At 58.7% G+C, this 24,187-nt stretch overlaps 2 protein-coding genes across 6 annotated transcripts; both read right to left on the minus strand.

Moving 5' to 3' along the window:
- Positions 1-1,849: 1,849 nt before the first annotated feature.
- GSK3A (glycogen synthase kinase 3 alpha) lies at positions 1,850-8,864 on the minus strand. Of its 4 annotated transcripts, none has more exons than XM_072607893.1 (12): positions 8,352-8,864; positions 8,004-8,081; positions 7,611-7,798; positions 6,071-6,154; positions 5,857-5,967; positions 4,112-4,242; positions 3,910-4,016; positions 3,425-3,522; positions 3,242-3,337; positions 2,935-3,121; positions 2,697-2,786; positions 1,850-2,604 (listed from the first exon to the last, which is right to left on the minus strand). In XM_072607893.1, exons 1-12 carry the CDS (start codon positions 8,737-8,739, stop codon positions 2,546-2,548), a joined length of 1,617 nt encoding a protein of 538 aa, XP_072463994.1. In that variant the 5' UTR covers positions 8,740-8,864; the 3' UTR covers positions 1,850-2,545. The 4 variants fall into 4 exon arrangements, with proteins under 4 accessions (XP_072463994.1, XP_072463993.1, XP_072463995.1 ...); XM_072607892.1 differs by having other exon boundaries at positions 1,850-2,610; XM_072607894.1 differs by lacking the exon at positions 8,004-8,081 and having other exon boundaries at positions 1,850-2,610.
- Positions 8,865-14,432: 5,568 nt separating this feature from the next.
- Positions 14,433-21,000, minus strand: ERF (ETS2 repressor factor). Of its 2 annotated transcripts, none has more exons than XM_072607906.1 (4): positions 20,827-21,000; positions 17,102-17,336; positions 16,692-16,807; positions 14,433-16,600 (listed from the first exon to the last, which is right to left on the minus strand). In XM_072607906.1, the coding sequence occupies exons 1-4, from the start codon at positions 20,846-20,848 to the stop codon at positions 15,375-15,377; spliced, it is 1,599 nt and encodes a 532-aa protein (XP_072464007.1). In that variant the 5' UTR covers positions 20,849-21,000; the 3' UTR covers positions 14,433-15,374. The 2 variants fall into 2 exon arrangements, with proteins under 2 accessions (XP_072464007.1, XP_072464009.1); XM_072607908.1 differs by lacking the exon at positions 20,827-21,000 and adding an exon at positions 17,520-19,946.
- Between the last annotated feature and the right edge of the window lie 3,187 nt (positions 21,001-24,187).

Genomic DNA, 24,187 nt, shown 5'->3' on the forward strand with positions numbered 1-24,187 from the left:
CTGAGGTCAGTCAGAGGAGAGCCAGGAAAAAGGGGGTCAGAAAAGCCTCAGGATTAGAAAATGCTCAGCAGAAGAGGGGGCCCCCAGTCACAGGCTGCAGAGGGAAGGAAAGAGGGAGGGGTGGAAACAGACCAGAAAGGGGACAGGGTGCCCCAAGCAGGGAGTGGCACAAACCTGATTTGAGTCTGCTCTTGAACTTTGAGCCCACTCAGGGTTTCCCACAACCCTACTCTGCCACCCTCGGGCTAGACCCTGCTGGTTCGGAGTTCAGCATCACGTGGGCCCTTATGGTTCTTGACCCAGCCTCAACTTCCTCTCCCCCAACACTTGCACATCCCATGAACACTACTGGAGCCATCTTTTCCAGAGATGCCCAAGGCCACAATGATAGAAGGTCAGATGTAAATGGACCCTTGGCTTCCCATGGGGCAATGAAAGGCTGATCCAGGGGAAGAATACAAGACTTGGCACAGGGCCCTGTGTTCTAATCCCAGCTGTGACTTTGGTCAGGTTACAGTTCAGAAGGGATAACTTTAGATGCCCTCAGGTCCAATGTGAAGCCCCACCAGGGATGCCCTTGATGTGAAGGCTCCCAACAACAGAATGAGAAAGGATGAAGATGAAGACGAGAAGGCCAGTGGTGTTTAGCTCCAATAGCAAGGGGAGGGATGCAGGAAGCCATCCCTGTGGGCTGCGTAGCGCCTGAGAAAACCACGTCAACACTTTCTTTAGTGCATTCTTCTTTATTTTGTTAAACGTTTCCCGATTCCACCTTCACCTGGTTCAGGCTGTGGAGGAGCACGGGGGCCCTCATACTTGAAGCCTGATCTAAGCCTGGTTACACCCGAGTCATAAATCCTACATCCAGCCTCAGCTTGAACACTGCGGAAGACGGAGATGGAGACAAAGACGAGTTGCTGCTTCTGATCAGCTGTCCCAGTCACATGTCTCATGAGGGGAAAGCAACCCCCTACCTTCCGAGGTCACCCCCTTCACCTCTGGGAAGCTCTGTTCAGAAATTACTTTATGATGAGCCCAAATCTGCTCTGCAGAGGTCAACAAACCAAGACAGTCTTGAATCTGGCCTCACATACCCATTAGCTGTGTGACTGGCCAAGTCACAGCCTCCGCTTGCCTCAAAACGGCAATTGTTGTGAGGACCAACTAAGATAATATCTGGCACACAGTAGGCCCTCTGTACATTCTTACTCCCTTATTTCCACCAATTAAAGATGGTCTTCTGTTCTCCAGGTCCTTCACTACAGCGTAACATGGCAGCATCTCAAGGACCATCACCAGGTTTGACAAGGGATTAGCTCACACGCCAGCCATGGTCTAATAATGGCCAACAACAAATCTCTCATTCGGGACCCCATGATCTTCTCAGCAGTTGTGGCTGGCTCACACAAACGTCTAACTGTTTTTCCTCCAAAATACATCACCTAACATTCATTCCACCAAATTCAGCATTTCATTCAGACAAGCTTGCTTCCTATTCCTTCATCCAAATCACTGACAAAAAATGCTGACCACTTACCATGAGCTTCAGTTTCCTCCTTTGTAAAATGACAATAAACACATGCCCCCAAGCTACCTCCCCAGAGTATTGCTTTGTGGGGAGGTTTTCCAAACCTAGGTTAGCACTACAGGAAGGAGGTCTAGCCTGGAATCCCAGCCTGGAAGGGACTCAAGGAAATATGGAGGCCAATATCCCCCAATAGGGAGAGGAGGCCCAGGAGGAAAGAGACTGCCCAGGACCCCAGGCAGAGGCAGGATCAGGCCAGGGACCAGCAGCCCACACCACCCTCCTGAACTTGCCCCAAGGGACACCAGGGGCAGAGGCAGGTCCTTCTCATGCCAATAATTTATTGAACGGAAAGTTCTGTACACAGGCAAACCCTACCGTGGGAACTAAGACATCAGGACCCCCAGGCCCCCTCCCTGTCCCAGAGGGCTGGGGGGTAAGGGGAGAGGGATTGGGGGGAGGGGGACAGTGGGGAGGGCAGATGGGACACAGCTGGGGACGGGGGGATGGGCGGCGCGAATCATTGCGACATTTTCTTTAAGAAAAAATTATAACAATCTATTTACACCTGGGGGGAAGAGGATGGAAGGGGTCAGGAAGAAAGAGGGGCCTGAGACAGGGTCTGGTCCTATTTACAAGGGACAAATGGGGGGTGACAGGGGATGGGGGGGAGTGCTCAAACCCCTGAGGCTAAGCCCAAAGGGCCTCTTCCTTCTCTCTCCACCACCCCCCCAACACCCAGTTAAAATCCTCTGTTAAAAAGCTAGCTCGGCCAGCCAGCTCAGTGTGGGGGGAGGGAAGGAACAGAGGCTAAAGGGGTACCCCGTCCTCCATTTCCCCTACCAGCCTCTTGCCTCGGTGAGGTAGGAGGGGCCTGGGTCTCAGCTGGCTTCTCCCCTTTCCTTGCCTCCCATCTAAAAACTGAACCCAGCCAGGAATGGGGAGAAGGCAGGCTTGAGAACCCAGGCCTCCGACCCAGGGCTTCCGGGATGGAAGGTGGAAGGGGCATCCTGGAGGCCCTCAGGAGGAGTCGGCTACAGATGTAGAAGGCTCCTGTCCTGGCCGATCCTGGTTCTCCCCTAAAACTGAGGCAACACAGGAAGGGGTCAACGCCAGGCCCCTCACACTGGCTTGCTGCTGCACGGGTGTCCTTTGTGGTCCCCCAACTCACCGTGTGAGGTGGGGCAGGAGACAGAGGCTGTAGGGCTCCTCAGGTGGGAAGGGATGAGGATGCCGTTGAGACTTGGCTGGATGGAGAGCTCTGGGGGAAGACGCAGGGAGCAGTGAGGGAGGTGAGCACGGAGCCTTCCCTCCCCCCTTCTGATCACACCTCTCATCTCTTACCTTCCCTGGCTCCTAATCTTTCTTTTTCCTCTGTTCCCACCCCCAAGCTGCCTCTCCCAACTCACCACCAGGGCTAAAATTGAAGAGGGGGGGCAGCTGCCGACTGTTGGGGAGCTGGGCCCCAGGGCTGCGCAGGTCATCAAAGAAGCTGTGGGCGCAGGCCTCCAAGGGGGACAGCCTCGTGGCAGGGGTGTACTCCAGCAGGTGGGAGCACAGTGCGATGGCCTCTGGCGGTGTCCGTGCCTTGAAGACCTGACGCAGAGGGCACAGAGGGCCAAGGGCCACTGTGAGTCTCCTCCCACAGTGTGTGTGTAGGGGGGTGTCTTGGGGTCCAGAGCCACAACTCCCCCCAAAACCAAACTGTGGCCAAACCTTTGTCCACGGATGGGCCTTGATCTGGGGGAATTTAAACTCAGTGTAATTTGGGTTCATCTCCCGGATCTGCTCCCGTGTGGGCGTCCCCAACACCTGTAGGGAACGCAGCAACCTGTCTAGGACTCAGACTCTCCCTCAGTGTCACTCGCTCTCACAGTGCATAGCCCCTTCCACTCTCACCTTGATAATTTCTACCAGTTGGTCCACCCCACTGTCCCCAGGAAAGATGGGCTGACCGAGGAGAAGCTCGGCAAGGACGCAGCCAGCAGACCACACATCTGCCAACGGAAAGGGTGTCAGAAGGCAAAGGAACAACTCCCACCTCCCAGGGGGTCTTCGGCCTCCTCTCTGGACAACGAGCAGACCACAAGCCAATAGGGCTGGACGCCAACCTTGCAATCATCTGGAGGCCAGGCACACAAATGGAAGCCTGGTACGGGGGCACCAGAAATCTGGTTCTGTCCCAGCTCCGTTCTGACCCCGACCCCTGAACGGCTGGAGCTCCAGGGCTCTGTGGCATGACCAGCAGCAGTCAGTCAGTCTTCCCACGGTCCCCAACCATCCCCATCCATCCTCCCGGACCCCACCCCAGACCAAAAAGTGGGCGGGACAGAGACAAGATGACCTCTGGCCCACCACAACCCCAGCCTCCTGGCGGCTCTGACCGATGGACGAGGTGTAGTCAGTGGCTCCAAAGATGAGCTCGGGGGCCCGGTAGTACCTCGAGCAGATGTAGGAGACGTTGGGCTCTCCCCGGACCAGCTGCTTAGCACTGTAAGACAATAAGCAGGAGGAAGGAAATAAAGGCTGGTGAGTTCCCGGCACCCCTCCCCATACCCAATAACCTCAGGCCCCAGCTCTGCCCACCTGCCAAAGTCACAAAGCTTGAGGACAGCGGTGTCTGGGTCCACCAGGAGGTTCTGGGGTTTGATGTCTCTGTGACAAACACCTTGTGAGTGGATGTAGGCCAAGCTCCGAAAAAGCTGGTACATGTATACCTGCGGGACACGCTGTGGTCAGCCTTAAGGGAGAACACCCACCCCAGAGCATTAAGGGAAACAGAGTCACTACAACAATGCTCAAAGGGGTCAAGGGAGTCCTCCAAGCTAGAAGCCTTCGTATATTGCAAGGTCTAGCCAGCAAAAGCTCTTCTGCTTGGCCCCAGAGGATCACAATGTAATGTAACCAAGCTGCAGGCAGTGAGCCCCAATTACTGGAGGTCCTCCAGTGGAGGTCACATAATCAATCACTTGTTAAGAATGTGGTAGAGGGGATTCTGTTCCAGGCTGAGCGACATACCTTGTGCAGTCCCTTCCATCCCTAAGGCCTCTGCAGCCCCCCACCCGCCTGGGCCGGGAGCCTAGCCACAGAATCAGACAGGATAGCCCAAAGGGCTTGGGGGCTCCTGTCATCTAAGCCCCCTGACTATGGGGGCGGGTCCCAAGAGGGCAAAAGCAGCCAATGGCAGAGCTGGGACACAGCACCCTGTGCCCCTGCCTGTTCCCTCAAGCCCAGACAAGGGTCAGGAGTCACATTTCTTGACCAGTGTTTGTAAGCAGGTAAACTAGCCTGTGAGGATCCGCTGCTGGGCCTGGAGGGTTGGGGGCAGAAAACCTGGGCAGGTCCTAAAGACACATCCAAGAACTATGGACCCCAGCTCAGTCATCTACTAGCTGTGACCTTTCCAAGGCCCTTCCAGTGTCGGGCTGATGCTATGCCTGGGAGCAAAGGGCACAAGCACAGGCAGCTGAAATGTGGCTCAAGCTGACTGACCAATCAGAACCGCCCAGCAGAGGGGTAGGCTGCCTTCAGGAGGAGGGAACTCCTGTCCAGGGCAATCTCCAAGCACACAATCTTAGGTATGCCAGAGGGGATGCTGGCTCAGCTCAAGGCTGTGTGAAGGCAGGCCAGGTTCTGGAGACCCCTCGGCACAAGGTCCCAACGCTCAGTACTTATAGGGACAGAGGGGAAAGGCTTGCTTGTGGGCCCCGCCTGGTCCTTGAGTCTGTCTTGCTCTCATTTGCTGCCTCCCCACACGGACTCCCTCTGCCTTTTCTCTCTAGCACTTAGGGGGAAGGGGGCGTGCACTGCAATCTAGGAGCTAGAGCAGATAGAAGAGGCCCAGAACACCTGAGTTCTCATCCAGGTCCAGCCCTTCTGAAGGCCCTTGCTTCCTGCTACAAAGTATGTTGGGGGGTGGGGGGTCTTCTCTATTACAGATACTTCAAGGTACCCATTCTCCAGAATGGAGACAAGGCCAAGACTCAGCATCCTAAATCAAGGAATCTGTGAACTTGGGGGAAAGGGGAGTTATGTCTGTTTTCAATAACCTTTAACTGAAATTGAGCATTTCCTCTAATTATTTAAAAACATTTCAAAACCCCTGGAAAGGGGTCCGCAGGCTTTCCCAGGCTGCCCAAGGGGCCTACAACTGGCTCATGAAAGCCCAGGACCGCACTCTCCCCATCTCTAGCACTTTCTTGCTGTCCCAGGAGGTCAGGACTATATTGATAGCTCCCATCTCCACCTCACCCCCCCACCCCATGACTGAGAGAGTGGGACCCCCCCCCCCCAGGGTTTTGCAGCCAGGACAAGCTGGGGCCAAATCCCACCTTGACATAGATGGATGGGATGGTCAGCTTGGCCTTGGTGAAGTGCCGTGCCACCCGGTAAACGGTCTCAGGCACAAAATCCAGCACCAGATTCAGGTAAAGCTCGTCCTTCTGCCATGAGGAAAGAGAAAGAGGGTGAGGAGGGGGCCCGGGCGCTCCCCAGAGCCAGAGGTGCCAGAAGGGAGGAGCTGCTTGGCCTCTAGGCCTCACTCACCTTTTCTCCACTGGAGTAAAAGAAATAGCGAAGCCGTACAATGTTGCAATGGTCCAGCTTCCTCATGATCTGCAGCTCCCGATTCTGGGGAAAGAAGGCAGAGCTGAGCCTGGGGGCAGGGGGCAGTGGAGCCCCTGTCTTCCCCCTCCCAGACTTGTCTTCTTTTGTGGTCTTGGCCCACTCTTGCCCAACCTGCATTTCCTCCCTGGGACCTTGCCTCAGACCTTTCCTCCCCTGTCCCTGAGACACCAGAGCTCCTGCTCCCTTCTGGGCCCCAACTTATACCTGGCTCAGCTCCCATCTCCCTCCTTCCCTCTCAGGCCCACCACAGGACCCCCATATTCCATGAAGCCTCTCCTCTGATGCCCACTTCCCCCCTCCCCAAATACCAGAAATTACAGGGTTTAGCAAGGGAAAGAATCTTAGAGGTTATAGGCCTGTGACCCAGAGCTAAAGGCAGCCAGCCCAGCTCCCTCCCTGAGGCCCAAAGACAAGTGACTCATCCAAAGCCACACACACACAGAGGCCCAAACAGCACTTGAATCTGGGTCTTCTCAGGTCAGATTCACCTCTCTTTCCACTAGGTCAAACTGTCTCTTCCCAATTCCCCACTCTTTCCAGTCTCCTCCTTCTCAAGCACCAAAGCCCTTGTTCTCCCAACGGGAGCTCAGGCCAACCGCGTCCCCACCCCTTCTCCCTTTCCTTTCTGGGGTGGTACCATGCCCTTCCTGGGCCCCAGAATTGAGTCTTGCCTCTGGACTGCCTCTCCCCCTGGGGCCCAGATCCCAGCCTCATCCCTGCTTGGATCTGGCCACTCATGACCCCTGACACCAGAGCTGCCCTGGGGTCGGCCCCTCTGAGCCAATCCAAAAACCTGCTCTCCCTTCTCTTCTGGTCCCCTTTCCAAACCCTGATTCAACGCCTCCCAGGTCTCAGCTCTCTCTTGTACCAGTCAAGGGTCAGAGGAGTCCCGCCTTCCTCTCCAGTTCTCCATCTCTTTCCTGGGCTCCCTAGCTGCTCTAGAACCCTGATCCTGCCCTCGTCTCCTCTCACCAACCCCCACCCCTGTCTCTTGTCCCTCTTTCCCTCCTTCTCCTCAGGCCTGACCTCTTGGATCCCCTAGAACATGTTAGGCAGAAGCCAGCCCTCCTTTGGAGGACCTCGACCTTCAGTTCACCACCTCTGCAGGTCCTGCCCTCCCAACCCCACCCCTTGGCAGCCCAGAGCCCCGCCCCCAGCCTGGGTGCTCCTGGAGCCTGGATCTCCTGCTCCTCTAGACACAGTCCCCTGTCCTCACCAGGCTCCAGCCTCCAAACACTTTCCTCTGCATTCTGGTCTCTCTCAGTGGGGAGTAGGATTTGAGCGGGGTGCCCAAGAGAATCCCAGCCTAGCCCTAGCCCACCTCCCTTTGTTGTCACTAAGTCCAAGCCCACAGCACACCAGTCCTTGGCCTGACTGTGTTGGGGCTCTCAGATCTGCCCGGTGCCCTCCCTGATCTCTAGGGTGTGGGTCCAGACATGCGCACTGCAGCACTCAGTACCTTGAATCTCTTGTCCTGCAGCACCTTCTTGATGGCCACCAGCTCCCCAGTCTCGGCCAGGCGGGCCTGATAGACGACACCGAAGGAGCCGTTGCCGATCACCTTGATGTCCGTGTAGGCCACTTCCTGGGAGCGCTCGGGCCCCTGCCCCAAGGTCGCCATCACCGTGGTCACTTTCCCAGTGTCACCTGGAGAAGAGAAATGTGGGGACTCCCTGCTGGGGGGCTGGAGAAGGGGTAGGGGAGGTCACATTCAGCCTCTGGGTCCAGTCCCTCTGCCCTTCCTGGGGTCTGTGTAAGGGGGAGATGAGGAGCTGATCTCAGCATCCCTCCTCAGTCCGGGAAAGAGGAAGGGCCCCTGACCTTTAACCTCCAGTCCCTAGGGCCACCTTACTGTTGGGGGGGAAAGGCTGAGACAAGACTTCTGGCTGGTGACTTTTGACCTCTACAGCTTCAGCCCCCTTAGTGGTACCTGCGGGGGATTAGGGGGAAGAAGAGGACTCCGTGACCCCCAGGACCACTCTCCGTTATGGAAAGTGGGGCACCCCGGCCCGGTGCCTCCCCAGGGCTGGGGTTCCTTGGCCGGTGGCTGCCCGCCCGCCCCTCCCCAAGCCCTGCAGAGGGGCAGGGTGTGCCGGGGGGTCGCGACCCCGGGACCCCGGGCCAAGTACGGGGTGGCCCCGAGCGCGGGAGGGGGCTGTGGGGAAGAAGGAGGGCAGGGGAAGCCCCCGCCCCTACTCACGGCCCAGCTTCACGGCGGGTGGTGGGAAGCTCGAACCTCCGCCGCCTCCGCCGCCTCCGGGGCCCGAAGGCAAGGCCACGTTCACGGCCCCCGCACCGCCGCCGGTACCCGAGCCGCCGGGGCCGGGACCGGGAGGAATGGGGCCGGGGGCAGGACCCGGGCCGGGGCCCGCACCCGAGGCTGGCGGGGCCGGACCCCGGCCCGGGTCCGGACCGCCGGCCTTGGAGACGGTGGGTCCGACGGTGGGTCCGGGGCCTGATCCGCTTCCGCCCGGCCCCGGCCCGGGTCCCGCCGGCCCTGGCTCTCCGAACGAGCTGGTCCGGGCCCGGCCCGAGATGCTGTCACTACTGCCGCCGCCGCCGCCGCCCCCCGGGGCTCCGCCGCTCATGGCGCCTCAGACGCCGCCGCGCTGCTCCCCGGGGCCCCGGCCGGGCCGGGCTGGGCTGGGGTCCGGCTCCGCTCCAGGCCGCGGCCGCTCCGGCCTCCGGCTCCGGCTCCGGCTGCGGCTGCGGCTCCGGCTCCGGCTCCGCGCCGCGGGGCTCGCCGGGAAATGCAGTTCGCGCACGCTCACACCGCCGGCCTGACCCCGCGGAGCGCACTGGGAAATGGAGTCCTCGCTCCACCACAGAAGCAACGTCATGGGCTCCGAAGATCGGGCCCTGAAGGATGTCGGGAGATGCAGTCTCCACGCGCTCTCGGGGAGCTGGCCCAACAGAGAAGCCTAGGAAATCCTGGGAAACAGCGTACATGCGCCCTCTCGATGTGCTGGGTGAGCCGAGGGCGCTGAAGACGCCTAAAGAGTTCGGCTCCCTGAAGAGCTTTGGGAGCCCCAAGGAATGCCGGGACAAGTAGTCCCCTCCCAGAAACTCCCAACTGTCTTGTCTTACGTCACGGACCGCGACGGCGAAGTCGCGGAAATATAATTCATTGCAACATTTAGGCACCTAAAGCCACAGAGGATCGTGGGAGATGGAGTTCGAGATCACCTCCACCCCCTCCTCCTGTCAAATTACGGGCCCAAAGAAGACCCTGAGAAAAAAAGTGAGGAGATGCCGGCCGCGAAGAGAAAGGACATCTACATCGCTCCCCGCCTCCTCTCTTCTTTGGTAATTAGTTGCAAAGAAAGGGGAAGCAGTGGAGTCATTGCAGGTTGTATGATGAAGGCGCTCGAGTATACGTCATGGACCCACCCTCGTAGGGGGGAGGGGTCAGCGAATAACAAAGCATTCTGGGAAGTGGAGTCTTCCTTTAACCGATAAGAGCTGGGAACCAACGCCCTCGCGCAACGACCGCCGAGAAAAGGAACGCTCTAGTCTTCAGCTCCTCCCCCACCCCTAAGGAATGCTGGGAAATGCAGTCCCCGTTTTCCTCCCCCGTGCTTCGTTTTCATTCCTCCCCGCGCACCCATGGAATACTGGGAAGTTGACTCTTCTCATTCTTCCTCTCATGCATACGGATGCACGTACACCAACACTCACTCTCGATGCTGAGAGGAAATGAAGTTCTGTAGTATACCTTTACCTGAGTCTCCGGAAAAGCTAGAAACTTTCAGCACTTCCTAACCCCAGTGAATTCTGGCTATTGGAGTCCTCACGTGGGTGCCAGCCTGACCCGACGCCCACCTCGTCCTACAGGTTTCTGGTATTTGTAGTTCTCCCTGAGCGGACAGTAGGCTAGGGTCGAGTAAGCATCCAGAGAGCTCAGTTCGGAGCCAGATGTTCTGGGATTTGTAGGTCTCCACGCTTATGGAGGTGGCGTTCCTAATGGATAGCAGGGGCATTGAAGAAATCTGTAATTTTCCAGCGAGACTGTTGGTAGCGGACGTAAAAAATCAAAGTCCAAAGCTGAAATTTGTGCTGCTGGGAGTTGTAGTTCCCAGCCTGGGCAAGCTGCACTGCCCCCTGTCGGACGTCAACCAGAAAAAAGTATGCGCATGTTCCGAAGTGGGCCACGCGGCTCCTTCTGAAGGCTCCGCCCCTCTAGGGGCGGGACGGGAGCGGGGAGAGGCCCACTGTGAGTTGCCGTTACCCAAGGTTGTCCGGGAGGGGGCGGGGCCGCTGCGTGAGCATTCTGCTACAGTTCTTAGCAGGGCAGGGGCGGGGGCAGATCCTTTAAAGGGGAAAGGGGCTCAGTGAGGAGGGGGTGCTCAGTGCGGACGGGGTGCTTGGACCAGGGTTAGGGGCTCAGTGAGGAGAGGGTGCTCAGTGCGGACGGGGTGCTTGGACCAGGGTTAGGGGTTCAGTGAGGAGGGGGTGCTCAGTGCGGACGGGGTGCTTGGACCAGGGTTAGGGGCTCAGTGAGGAGGGGGTGCTCAGTGCGGACGGGGTGCTCAGTGCGGACGGGGTGCTTGGACCAGGGTTAGGGGCTCAGTGAGGAGGGGGTGCTCAGTGAGGACGGGGTGCTTGGACCAGGGTTAGGGGCTCAGTGCGGACGGGGTGCTTGGACCAGGGTTAGGGGCTCAGTGCGGACGGGGTGCTTGGACCAGGGTTAGGGGCTCAGTGCGGACGGGGTGCTTGGACCAGGGTTAGGGGCTCAGTGAGGAGGGGGTGCTCAGTGCGGACGGGGTGCTTGGACGAGGGTTAGGGGCTCAGTGAGGAGGGGGTGCTCAGTGAGGAGGGGGTGCTTGGACCAGGGTTAGGGGTTCAGTGAGGAGGGGGTGCTCAGTGAGGAGGAGGTGCTCAGTGCGGACGGGGTGCTTGGACCAGGGTTAGGGGCTCAGTGAGGAGGGGGTGCTCAGTGCGGACGGGGTGCTCAGTGCGGACGGGGTGCTTGGACCAGGGTTAGGGGCTCAGTGCGGACGGGGTGCTTGGACCAGGGTTAGGGGCTCAGTGAGGAGGGGGTGCTCAGTGCGGACGGGGTGCTTGGACGAGGGTTAGGGGCTCAGTGAGGAGGGGGTGCTCAGTGAGGAGGGGGTGCTTGGACCAGGGTTAGGGGTTCAGTGAGGAGGGGGTGCTCAGTGCGGACGGGGTGCTTGGACCAGGGTTAGGGGCTCAGTGAGGAGGGGGTGCTCAGTGCGGACGGGGTGCTTGGACCAGGGTTAGGGGCTCAGTGAGGAGGGGGTGCTCAGTGCGGACGGGGTGCTTGGACGAGGGTTAGGGGCTCAGTGAGGAGGGGGTGCTCAGTGAGGAGGGGGTGCTTGGACCAGGGTTAGGGGTTCAGTGAGGAGGGGGTGCTCAGTGCGGACGGGGTGCTTGGACCAGGGTTAGGGGCTCAGTGAGGAGGGGGTGCTCAGTGCGGACGGGGTGCTTGGACCAGGGTTAGGGGCTCAGTGAGGAGGGGGTGCTCAGTGCGGACGGGGTGCTTGGACCAGGGTTAGGGGCTCAGTGAGGAGGGGGTGCTCAGTGAGGACGGGGTGCTTGGACCAGGGTTAGGGGCTCAGTGAGGACGGGGTGCTTGGACCAGGGTTAGGGGCTCAGTGAGGAGGGGGTGCTCAGTGCGGACGGGGTGCTTGGACCAGGGTTAGGGGCTCAGTGAGGAGGGGGTGCGCAGTGCGGACGGGGTGCTTGGACCAGGGTTAAGGGCTCAGTGAGGAGGGGGTGCTTGGACCAGGGTTAGGGGCTCAGTGAGGAGGGGGTGCTCGGACAAGGGAGACAGGACAAAGGTGTATTTAAAGGGCTCGGAAGAGCGACTCCGTTCAAAAGGATACTTGGTTCTAGGAGAGGAGATGGGGAAGCCAGAAGAGGTTCCATAAGGGCTGGAGGTGCAGGCAGTGAGGAGAGGAGTGCTAAGTGGAGATAGGGACCAGGGAAGATGAAGGGTCCGTTCCTTGGAGATGGATAGGAGATGGGGGCTGGGGGCAGGATGAGTATGGGCTTGGGGACCAATGAAGAGGGTGGAAAGGCTTAATTACCAGGATATTGTACTCATTGAAGAGGGTGGAGAACTCAATGAAAGGATGAAGGGAGCCGGTTTCTCTAGGGTCAGAGGAGAAGGCTAAAATTGTAAAGGGGCCACCTCACCCTCCATCTCCCACCGTCTCAGGGACAGGCTGAGGGGATCCCTTGGGGCTGGGATCAGGACCAATGAGCAAGTCCACTCTTCAGTGGGGACTGAGAATTTGTGGAAACCAAAGTCTCCACCCTGCAGGGTCCCAGCCCCCTCCTGAAGGTGACGACATCCTTTCCTCCGGCCCCCCCCCCCCCCACTACCACCACCCTCCCAGCAGCATCTGCGTTGCCTGGTGACAACTTCCTGAAATAGCCTGGCGCCTCCACCCCCAGCGGCCCCCACCCCAGGGAGTGACTTACATCACCCAGGAGACTGCAGTGGCCCAGTCCGCCCTCTCATGCCTCAGTTTCCTTATCAGCCAGCTCTCATGCTCTTCCTACTTTGGTGTTAGCCATCCTTCCCTTCTCTGACACGATTTCCCCATTTGTACCTATTTTTCCCATCCTCTCCTACCTAATAAGTGTGTCACAGAATGTAGTTAAAAGGGGGCTGCCAGTTTATTAAGTTTCTTTTAAGCACCAACTATGTGCCAAGAGCTGCTCCAAGTCTCAAAAGTCAAAAGCCAGTTGAGAAGGCAGAGATGACTCACCACAGCATACACAGCTAGAAAATTGGGGGTACCCCCCAGTTGCAAACCACTCTCTTGACTCGTCACTGGTTTAGATGACATGTGTGTTTGTTCTTCGTTGCCGAAGAAGACCATGCCATCAGAAAAATGATGACCTGACTTGCACTTCACTTTGTTTTGAGTGAGGGAGGGCTGAGCAGGTCACCAGCTTCATTTCTCCTCCAGATATCTGAATCCAGTGACCAGATATTCATCAGGATGACTGGAGATGACCCAGGATGAGGCAATTGGGGTTGTGACTTGCCCAAGATCACACAGCTAGTGAGTGTCAAGTGTCTGAAGTGAGATTTGAACTCAGGTCCTCCTGACTCTTGCACTGGTGCTCTATCCACTGCACCACCTAGCTGCCCCAATCATGCAAATATGCCCATATTTACAGATGAGGAAACTGAGGCCCAGAGAGTGGGAGAGATTTGACCACAGGTACAGAGGTAAGAAATTAATAGAAACAAGCTCAAATCCAGGTCCCTGGCAGTGTGGTAAAAGTAGATTCAGTTATAAAAGATGTGATCTTCCATAGGTGGGCTGGGTAACTCTGGGCATGTCCCTTAAGCCAGCCCCAGACAATTCACAGAGCTCAAAAATTACAAAGCCTGTGCTGACTTGTGTAGCGAGGGGTAGTTTCCTCACCAGTACTTTCCTCTAGCAAGCAGATCTCTTGGTCCCTTCCAACAAACTCCTTCCTAACACTTTTTTAAAGACAAAGTGCTTTATTCTTTGAATCAATGATGCAAGTATCACTACCCTCATTTCGGGTCCAGGGTCACACAGAATCACACTTGGGACCAGAAGGGTGTTATCTGACCTCAGAAAGAGGGCTCCCTATAAAGTGGGGCATTTGGGGAGCCTCAGAGTAGGTGGGACTTGGAATGATGGGGAGAATACAGACAGCCCTCGAGCTGAAAACATAAGCCTTGCAGGAGCACCCAAAGCCAAGGGTCTATGCCTCGGGAAGCAGAAAGAGGCTAGAAGACATCAGAGGGAATGCCAAGCTGTATGCCTGCTGGAAAAACCCCATCTTCAAATGAACAATCACACATATTCTAGACCCCTAGGAGGATGGACACTCCTTGCAAACAGCTTTTGTACCCAGATCTTAGTACCCCACTTGGAAAATGTCTGTTGGATGGATGATGAGGGAAGGGAAGGGTCTGCTGGTCCACCTCTCCCCTCTCCCTTTCCCTCCCTCTTGGAGCTCAAATGTATTTCCACCAACATCTAACAGCCTAACCAGGTTCTTTTCTTGCCTTCCTCCCTGAGAGCCTGGCACTTTAGGAAACGGGAATCTCTGAGAAGGGATCTGTGAGTAGGACGTTTCCAGCCCCAGCTCCAGGCCCTTCCCTTCAAAGACTTCCCCTACCTGTAAAATGGGGAGGGAGTCCTCCAAGCACTGACTCCTGGGACCTTTGGATCAAGTCTCAATGTCTGCCAGGACTCACCAATAGCAAAAGGGCCCTACTTTAATGGGGGGGGGGGGGGGGGGGGGCAGGCAGGCACACACTGTGTAAAGATCCCAAAATTTTATTGTTTTTGATACATTCTCCAGGTCCCTCCCTCCCCTCCCTCCCCCACCCCTGCTATACAGAATAAGGCTGATTGAGTCCCTCCCCCACCCCAAGAGTTCCAGTTCTGTTTGGTTTGGGCCCCCTCACCCAGGAAGTGTGTATGTGGGGTGGGGGAGAGACAAGGATGGGCACAGACCATTTGGGAAAGGGCAAGAGGGAGGGGGGCAGTAGGCACTTGTAGAGAGAGAGAGAGACTTGTGGCCCCCAGGAGGGCGACGCCACCTCACTCCCCACCCCAAGAAGTTTTTGGTTAAGTACAAAGTTATCCCCTCCCTTTCCCCACCCCACCCCAGACCTGGTGGGCAAGGCCAGACACAGGCACTGACCCCCCACCTCCCCTACACAAAGGAGGGGCAGGGAAGAGGACAAAAGGCTGGGGGGGGGGGGGGAATTGAGAGACTGTGCTATGGCCCCAAAGGGGGGAAGGGGGGAGATCAAGGCTTCATTTCCTAAGCTGTAGTTATTTTAAATTCCTGTGCACTTCTGAATCAGGGTTGGGGGACACTTCAGTTCCAATAAAAATTGCCCCAGAGAGGTCAACCCCCTCCCCTGCAATATCAACCCCCCCTCCCTCCCCAAGGCCTAAATACAGAGATGGAGGCCCTGGGATCCCCCCGCTCCCACCCATTTTTTAAAAAAGGAAAAACAAAAAGTTTTATACAAAAGAGAAGAGAGCAGGAGGAAGAAGGCGAGGGTCCAGAAGAAGGGACCAGGAAATGTCCCCTGGCCTGGAGGAAGGGTCCCCAAGAGCTGTCTGCTCCCCCCTCCCCCCACCAGCCGACCTCCCACCTCTGTTGACCAGGGAGAGGGCAGAATTAAGGCAGCAGAGAAGTAAAGGGTGGGAGTGGGGGTGGGGGTTGGGGAGATCCAGGGCAGCCCCCCTCAGGAATCTCGGTGCTCCAAGGAGAGCTGGGCAGTGGCATGCTGAAGGTCGGCACTAACCCGCCTCGGGGCCAAGGGGTTCCCAGCCCTGACCTTCTTGTCCTCCTCCTCCTGCCCCCCGCCACTGCCGATACCGCCTCCCTCCAGGCGGCAATCCTCACTCCAGCGCCGCTTGAACCGAAGTTTGAGGGGCATGCACTGGGCGGGGCTGGGGCCCTCCCCAGGTTCCACCTTAGGGGGTGCAGGGGGCACCCGAGGAGCCTTGAACACCTCCCCATCCTCATCATCATCTTCGTCACTGATGTCGGTCACCTCTACCTCCTCTGACTCTCCCTCTGAGATGGGCTCCACCTTGATCTGGGGTGGGGCTGGGCCAGGAGCCGGGGGCACGTCCCCCACAGGGGCCCCAGCGCCTTTCTCAGCCCCCACCAGGGGCTTCTCCCGCTCTCGCTGGCGCCGGCCCAGAGGAGGAGGCTGCAGCTTAAACTTGAAAGGGGAGGACGAGGAGGATGAGGAAGAGGAAGATGCCGAGGACGGGGCGGGTGGCGTCTCGGGGGCCAGAGGCGGCAGCGGACACTTGTCTGGGCGCTGGGGCTGAGGGACCACCAGCCCCGGATAGTGCAGGAAGGCCCGAGGGCTGAGGTGGTAATTGTAGACACTCTGAGTGTGGGCCTGGAGGTAGCGCTTCATGTCCTCCGGGCTGAAAGAGAAGTGGGAGCCACCCCCCCCAGGGTACATGGGGCTCAGCGTTGGGGAAGGGCTGTAGGCCAGGTGGGTGGGGGTCACGGGCATAGCTGGGGAGAGCTGTGGGGGAAGTAGAGAGCCAGGGCCAGCCAGGGGGGAGACAGGGAAGGGGCTCAGGGGTTCTGGGGCTCCACGGGGCCGAGGGTAGACCCGGAAGACACCCGCCTCGGGGGCCAGGCGGGCTGGCGGGGGTCCCCGAAAGGCACCCAGCTCTGGGGGCCCTGGAGGGCGGGCCCTGGGATCTTCCACTAGGGCCTCCTCCAGCTCCGAGGTGCCATCACTGCAGTCGCTGACGGAACCTCTGCCCAAACGTCGTGCCACCACGGCTGAGAAGAGTGAAGAAGCTGACGAGGAGGCCGAACAGGCCGGGGGTGAGCGAGGGTCCTCCGTGGGGGACAGCACCTCAGAGGGCGTCGAGGGGGGGAACCGGAAGTGGCCTCCCCCAGAGGGCACCGGCGGGGCGCTCTGAGGCACGGCCCCACCTGAGGGGGAAGGTGGGGCATGAGTCAGAGGCCAGCAAGCCCACTTGGGCTGGGACCAGCCTCGGCCTCCTCCCGCCATGCCCCCACTTACCCGCCAGCCCCACGTCAATGAACGGATAATTCACCAGCACGAGCTTGTTAAAGTTGAACTTGTAGGTGAACCTTTTGCCCTTGGTCTTATGAAGGATACGCTTGTTATAGTAATAGCTGAAGGGGTATGAGAGAGGCAGAGGAGTCAGAGACAGGGCCTTCTCTGGGACCCTCCTTCCCCACCCCTAAGAAGGGCCTGCTACTGGCAAGGAAGGAGGCCCTCCCAGCTCTACCATCCTATCAATGTTAGAGGACAACAGCTCCCTAGGCCTGAGAGCCACCCACACCAATCAGAGGGTCTTCAAGCTGAGCCAAGAGGCTGAGAAATTAGCTTCTCGAAGACTGGGGTAGAACCAAGGCCGTGTAGTCCCCAAGGGACTGGCCAAACATCCCCACTGCATCCCAGCTCACCGCAGGGCCCGGCTCAGCTTGTCATAGTTCATCTGGGGCTTGCACTTTCGTACGCCCCACAGGCGCGCCACCTCATCAGGGTCTTTGATGACGAACTCGCCATAGTCCCCCTGCCATGCAATGACATCCTGATACTCTTCCTTCCGAAGCAGTTCCAAGATGAAATGCCACAGCTGGATCTGCCGAGAGCCCGGGGATGATTCGGGCTTGTAGGCCCAGTCTGGGAAGGCGAAGCCTGAGGTGGAGGGAACAAGGGCCAGGGCCAATCAGGAGCCAGGCTAAGCCCACTACTCCAGCCCCTCTCACTCTACAGATCAGGAATCCCAAGGCCCAGAGGGTGGGAAACACTTGGGCAAAGCAGCCTGTCTGCCTGCAAGACTCCAACCCAGCAAGTGCTTCTCCCCACTGTGGTACGGACCTGCTGGGGTCTGTCCTTCCTTCCTTCCTTCTCAGATCAGGAGCCTTAGAGATCACCAAGGCCAGTGTCTTCATGTGACCAATGAGAAAACAGAGGCCCAGAAAACAAGGACTTTCCCAAGGTCACATATGGAAAGAGTGGTTTGAACTCAGGATTTAAGACTCTGAATGTGGAGGCCTCTCAGCCTCCTCTCTTGCAATCTCCACCTGCCCTAAGGAACCTGGTCTTCCACACCCCCTTGCTCCCATCATCAAGGACTTGGAGGCACAGGGGTCTCAAGTAAGTCCAGCAGGGGTAAAAGGAAAAGAAGGCAGGAAAACCGGATTCAGAGGGAGACAGAAACAGCCAGAGACATGGAGCCGGCGGCTTGGGGCAACACCGGCAGAGACAGGAAACCGGAGGCTGCCGTGTCCCGGGGCTGGTGCCAGGGGGCCGGGCGGCCAGCCAGCTCCGGGCAGAGCTGCCAGCAAGGGGGAGGGGCAGGAAGAGGTGGCGGGTCCGAGGCCCCCATAAGCAGTCTGTCTCCCCTTTCTCCCCCCATTCCTTCTTGAGGCTGGTAGCACTCGGTGCCCTGGGCTCCCCTCCTCCATCTGAAGATGAGCCCCCATATCCCAGCACAGGCCCCCTGCACCCTTGGGGGAGAAGTGTCTGGAAAAACTAAGAGAGGGGTGGGGTGGATGGTAGCCGATGAGGTCAGCACACACACATTCACGCGCACACAGGGGCCTCTGTCTTCCCCAGGAGAGAGAAAGCCAGACTGTCTGAGAACTTGGGGGGGGAGACACCCAAAGCCTCCTCCCTGAGCCCTGGGGGTCCCACCTCTCAGCCACTCCCGGAGCAGGGGCGGGCAGCATTAACCTTGGACAGAGGTTGGTGGTGGGCTGGCTGGTCCCCTGGGGGGAAAGGGGGGGGGTCTGTGGTTGCTCACATCTCCCAAACCCTGGGCCAACCAGAGTCTATCAATAATTCAGCACCAATGTAGCCGGTAATTGAGGGGGGAGGAGGAGGAAGAGGAGGAAGGGGGGAGGGCAGGGGCCGCCAAGGGCAGTGAGAAAGGCAGTAAGGAGCTTTGGGACCTGAGCAGGCAGGCTGGGCGCAGGGGGACCCAAGAGGGCCAGATCTCCTTTCCCACGCTGGGCCCTCCTGTCTTGGGAACCAGGTGTGCCGCTCTGCCTGTGGGCCACATTGGGGATGGGGGGCGGGGGCAGAGGTTGTCGGAATACTTCCACCACCTCCCCTGGCATCTACCTCTCCTCCCACCCCCCCAAGCTTCCATGTCCCTGTAACCAGGCAACCACCGCTCGAGATGGGGCCAGGGAGCGGGGGAGCCAGGAGCTAAAAATAAACTTTGCGGAGAAGAGAAGGAGTGAGAAAGGGAGACACACAAAGGGAGCGAGGGAAAGAAAACTGGAGGGGGGAGCCCCAGTCAGCCAGGCCTGAGCCCGGAGCCACGGTGCTGCCCTCCGGCCAGGCCCAGGGGCCGTGCCCCCTGCCCCAGCCTGGCCTGTCTGGCCCCTGCTGAAGACACAGGCACACACATACATGAGGGCCTGTTCCTGGGGAAGGTGACGTCAGGGTCTCTCAATGGGGCTCTGTTTGCCAGGCCCCTGGAGCCAGGCACGAGTGTGTGTGCGCGCGAGTGTGTGCGAGTGTGTTCGAGCGTGTGAGTGTGTGTGTGCACACTTGTGTGGACATGGGGGGCGGGGATCGGAGCCCAGCTGGGGCTCCCGCAGGCAGCAGGCCATGGGGCTGGGGAGCTTCACAGCTGTGAGGGACCCCAGAAATGTGGGTGAATGCTGGAGCCGGGGCGCTGAAGGCTGCACGGGGGAGGCCCGATCCCAAGGCCCTGACACACACACGCAGGCGGCGAAGTTTGGGAAGCCCCCCTGGGGGGCAGACAATGGGACAGGCCGGCCGCCTACACCCTGGGCAAGCCAAGGGGTAACTTTGGGGGCAGGGGGACTATCCCGCCGCCTCCTCCAGGCAGCCCCCTCCCCCTCCTCGGGCTAGAGCCTGGCGCCAGAGCAGGAGCAGAGAAAAACAGGAAGTGGGAACAGGAGAGGATGGGAAGGCCAGGACAGAAGGACGGGACCGACGGAGCCGCTGCCCTCGTGCCCCACCTCATCCCAGACACACTCGAGTGGGGTGGCCGAGCACGGGCTGGGGGCACAAAATCCGGGGCCAGAGCTCCACCAGCCCCTAAACGGCTGCTCCCTCCCCACCCTTCCAAAAACGAAGGGTCTCCACCACTGGGGGGCGGGGGTGGGAACCAGATCCACGTGACCCTCCTCACCCCCCTGGCAGACCAGGGGTCTCAGACCCCGCCGATCTCCAAACCCCCTCGGTAGGCTGCGGGCCCTTTAAGAGCAGTCCGGGAGAAGGGGGAGGGGGAAGAGTACACACAAGTTCTCGGGGAAGGAAACAAGTTCGAACAGCCCGGCGCCCCCCTCCCCTCCCCTGCTCCTTTCCCCCTCCCCCCTGTCCCCGCCCCGGGCCGGATTCCGACGGGGGGCAGTTCAGCCCCCTCCCCCAGCCCAAAGTCCAAACTCGGGGGCTGTGCCGGGGAAGGGGGATGGGGGGCGGTGCGGGGGGGGCTGTCCCCCCTCCCAGCCCAAAGCTGGGGGAGGGGGAGCAGGCCCCTTAAGGTGGAACGGGCGGGGGGCGGAGGAGAGGAGGGACAAGGGGGGGCCGCAGAGGGAGGAGGCGCGCTCCCCCCGGGCCGCCCGGCGTCCCCGCCCAGATGGAGCGGATCGGGGGAGGGTCTGCCCTGGCCCCTCCGGGCCTCCCCCTCCCCCTCCCGGCGCCACCTTAAGCCGCGCGTTCCACCGTCGGAAACAAAAAGTTCCTTTTTCGAACGTTCGGGCCGAGCTTCGGGAACTTTGTGGCCGCCGCGCGGCGGCGCGGGCGGGGGAGGGGCGGCCGGCCCGGGACCCCCGCCCGCCCCCTCCCGGACCGAGCCGCCCTGAAGGTCACGGACCGGACCACGCCGCCCCGGGGGCGGGGGCGGCTCCGCGGCGGGACGCCCCCACGCACCCCCACGGCGGCCCGGACCCCGTTTCCCCAGGAGGCGGGAAGAGAGGGGGGCTGCGTCCCCGGAACCTTCCCCACCCAGTTCTCGTCCCTCCTACTCCGGGCTACCTAGCCCCGGGAGCAACAGGTCCCGGCGCGCACCCCCCCCCGCGGCGTGGTTTCGTCCACGCGCCCCCCCTCCCCGCAGGAAACTTTCCGGGTTCCGAGGGGCCCGGCCCGGCCCCGGCCCCCGCACGTGCAAACGGCCCCCCACGTGCCACCCGCCGCCCGCCCGCACCTGTGTCCGCCGGGGTCTTCATGGCTGGGGAGGGGGTGGCGGGGAGGCTGTCCCGGGTCCGGGTGCTGGCCGCGCCGCGGCTCCCCGGCCCCAGCCCGGGCTCCCCGTCCCGCACGGCTCCCCGGCCTCCTTGCCTCTCCCCTTCCCCGCCCGCCGCCTCCCGGGTTAATATCGCACTCGGGCCCGGGACGCCCACGCCCCCCGGGCGGCGACGTCACCGCCGCGTCGCCATGGAGACGCTGCGCCCGCCCCTCCCCCCCACCTCCCTTCCCTCCCCCCGGTACTCACACCCAGACACGCGCGCGCCGGCGCGGGCGGGGGGAGCCGGAGCCCCGAGAGAGCTGGGGGCGGTGCTTAAAGGAACCGTAGAGAGGAAGCGCAGGGACCCCCCCGGCCCCCCCCCCCGATCGGAGAGCCTGAGAACTTCTCTCCTGACTTCACCTGCGGTCCTCCCGGCTGGAGAAGGCGGCCCGAGGATCAGGGACTCGCCAGCCTTTGGCCTGAGGGGTCCGAAGTCCTGAATTCTAGTGCGGCTCGGCCACCCCCCTGCTGGGTGACCTTGAGCAAACCACGCGCCTTTCCCGGGCCTCAGTTTGCCTTCCCGGAATGTGGCACCAGCTAACGGAGCTGGGCTGGGCATCTCCTTTAGGCTCCTGGAGCCTCGAGCAATTCCCAGCTGGCCTGCACCCCGAGGTCTCAGTCCAAAAAGGAGGGCGAGCCCCTATGGCCAGGACAGCCAGGTAGCCCAGGATTGGTGCCACCTGGGGAGCCGGGCCCCAGAGCCGGCCTGGGACCAGTCTTAAGGTTCTGGTACTAAAGAGCACCTTCGAGGCTGGATCCTCTCTTCTGAACGGTGGCTATAATCTTACAACACCCACTTGGCAGGACTCTCTAAACTGGATCAGGGGGAGCAGAGCCTAGAATCTTAGAACATATACTGTCAGAGCCAGGAGAACCTTAGAATTTAGATCTCAGAACTGGAAGACACTTTAAAACTTGGGATATCACCTCTGGAAGGACCCTTAGAACAGGGGATGTCAGAGCTGGGAGGGCCTTAGAACAGGTAATGTCAGGGTTGGGAGGGGTGTTAGGTCACTATTAAACTTGAATACCTATGATCACCTTTTAAATGAATTTAAAATTTTTTAAAGCATTAATCTAGTAATCCTAGTTTAAGAAATAGATTTTAATTATTTAAATAAATTTGATACTTTTAAAGGGGAGCAGCTAGGTGGCACAGAGCACTGGCCCCTGCCAGGAGGACCTGAGTTCAAATGCAAGCCTCAAAGACTTGGGCAAGTTACTTAACCCTGATTGCCTTAAAAAAAAAAAATCAGGGAATACTTATTGTTTTAAATAATACTTAATGTTTTTAGAACAGGAAATGTCAGGGCTGGGAGAGGCCTTAGAACATGGAACATCAGAGCTGGGAGGGGCCTTAGAACAGGAAATGTCAGAGCTGGGAGGGACCTTAGAACATGGAATGTCAGAGCTGGAAGGGGCCTTAGAATAGGGAATATCAGAGTTAAAGGAGCTATGAAGTACAAAATGTAAGATTTGGGAGAGATCTTGGGGAACATCTAGCCCAAGCTCCTTATTTTCCAGATGGAGATACTGAGGCCCAGAGAGAAGGTCATTTAGCTAAATTGTACACACCATACCTTGCTTGCATCATTCCCTCAAGCAGGGGTGCAAGGACTTTTTCTCCTGAATCAAAAGGGATAATAAGGGCCATCTCCCCCTCCCCCAGTAAAGTTTCTGACAGCTGGGGTAGGCTAGGGTGGGAGGCCTGGGCCTCAGGCCAGGGTCGGAACTTGGGGGAGGCTGCTCTTCTTTCCCTCTTCCACCTTTGGGGGGGGCGCATCTGAGTGGGGAAGGAAATGACCAGAGAGGTCATTGTAAGGCCTCACTCAGGGGCATCCGGCCTGCGTCTGCAGCTGTTGTAGAGAGGGGGTGGGTCCCGACCCTTGAGCCAGAGCAGCTGGATGGTGGGTGGGGGATTGGGACAGAAGAAAGGAAGGACTGGGGGCCTAGATGCTTGGGTCCCTGGAAGAGTGGGGTATAGACATATGGGTCTCGTGGAGACTCAGAAACAAGACTTTGGGGTCCCAGAAGGTAACCAGGGTACAGAGGGGGAGGACCTCAGTATTTGAATCCTGGTGCATAAGCAAGAGCTGGGATGATTGGATCTGGAGGAACTTGGGGATCTGATGACCTGGGATACTTGAGTCCTAACAGAAGGAATGAGAGATGTTTCCTGGGTCCCCAAGGAAGGGATTTTTAGAAGCCTTTATCTCCAGTGGAGCTATGGCCCAAGGGGCTGGGGAATCAGGATGCCTGGATCCCTAAGGGAGGAGACTGTAAGGAGCATGGAGACCTGGTTCCTTGAGGTGGGTCTAGACTCAGGTTCCTGTGGAATGGAAACTGGGCAGTAAAGGTTTGAACCATGCTAAGGAGTGGCAGAGAGGTAAAGAAGGTCCTGACCATCTTAATCCATAGAGGTAGGGAGGAAGGGATGATAAGCAACCAGATGAACCTTGCTTGGCCTCCACAAGGCAGGAAACCAGGATACCAAGACAGACAGAGATGTGGGGCAGACAAGAGACATGACATTGAGAGAGAGATGGGGAGCTGGAGCTCCAGAACAGAGAAGCTAGAGCCCTGTAGGTGAATGAAGCAACAAGGACAACTAGATGGAGGGAAAGGAGAATAGTCTAGAGATGACAGAAATCAGGAGAGACACAGAGACAGAGAAATGGAGACAACATTGACAATCCACAAGCATGGTTGTGCCTACTATGTGCCAGGCAGTGTTAACTGGAGATACAAAGGCTTGCCCTCAGTCTAAGGAGGGGAACCAGCAGGCAAACACTGAGCTGGTGATGATCCCCAGAAAGCACTGGAATGAAAAGGGAATAGAACAGGCTTCCTATTGGAGGGGGGCTTTTAGCTGAGACCTGAAGCATGCCAAAAGAGACCATTTGAGACAAAGAAAGACCAAGAAACAGAGCCAGTAATTAGAGACTTTCAGAAACAGGCCTGAAAACAGAGAGGTCTAGGGGAATTCCAAAATAACAGTAAAAATGTCACCTTTAGAAGCCTCTTTAATGTTGGCAAAGCCTCTTACAGTCAAACCTCAGGACAACCCTGGTGGATGGACACCACGTGGTATTATCCCTATATTACAGACAGGCAAACCAAACCCCAGAGAGCCTCCCTCTCCCATCAACCCTGACCAAAGGCTCTGACACAGTCATGTAGCTAGTATCAGAGGCAAAATTGGAACCTAGATCTTCCTGACTCTCCAATCCAGGACTCTAGAGCAATTGAGATCTTGTGTGTACTTATCTGTGCTGTATCA

This window comes from Notamacropus eugenii, chromosome 5 (genome assembly GCF_028372415.1).
Source record: "Notamacropus eugenii isolate mMacEug1 chromosome 5, mMacEug1.pri_v2, whole genome shotgun sequence".
Taxonomy (NCBI): Eukaryota; Metazoa; Chordata; class Mammalia; order Diprotodontia; family Macropodidae; genus Notamacropus; species Notamacropus eugenii.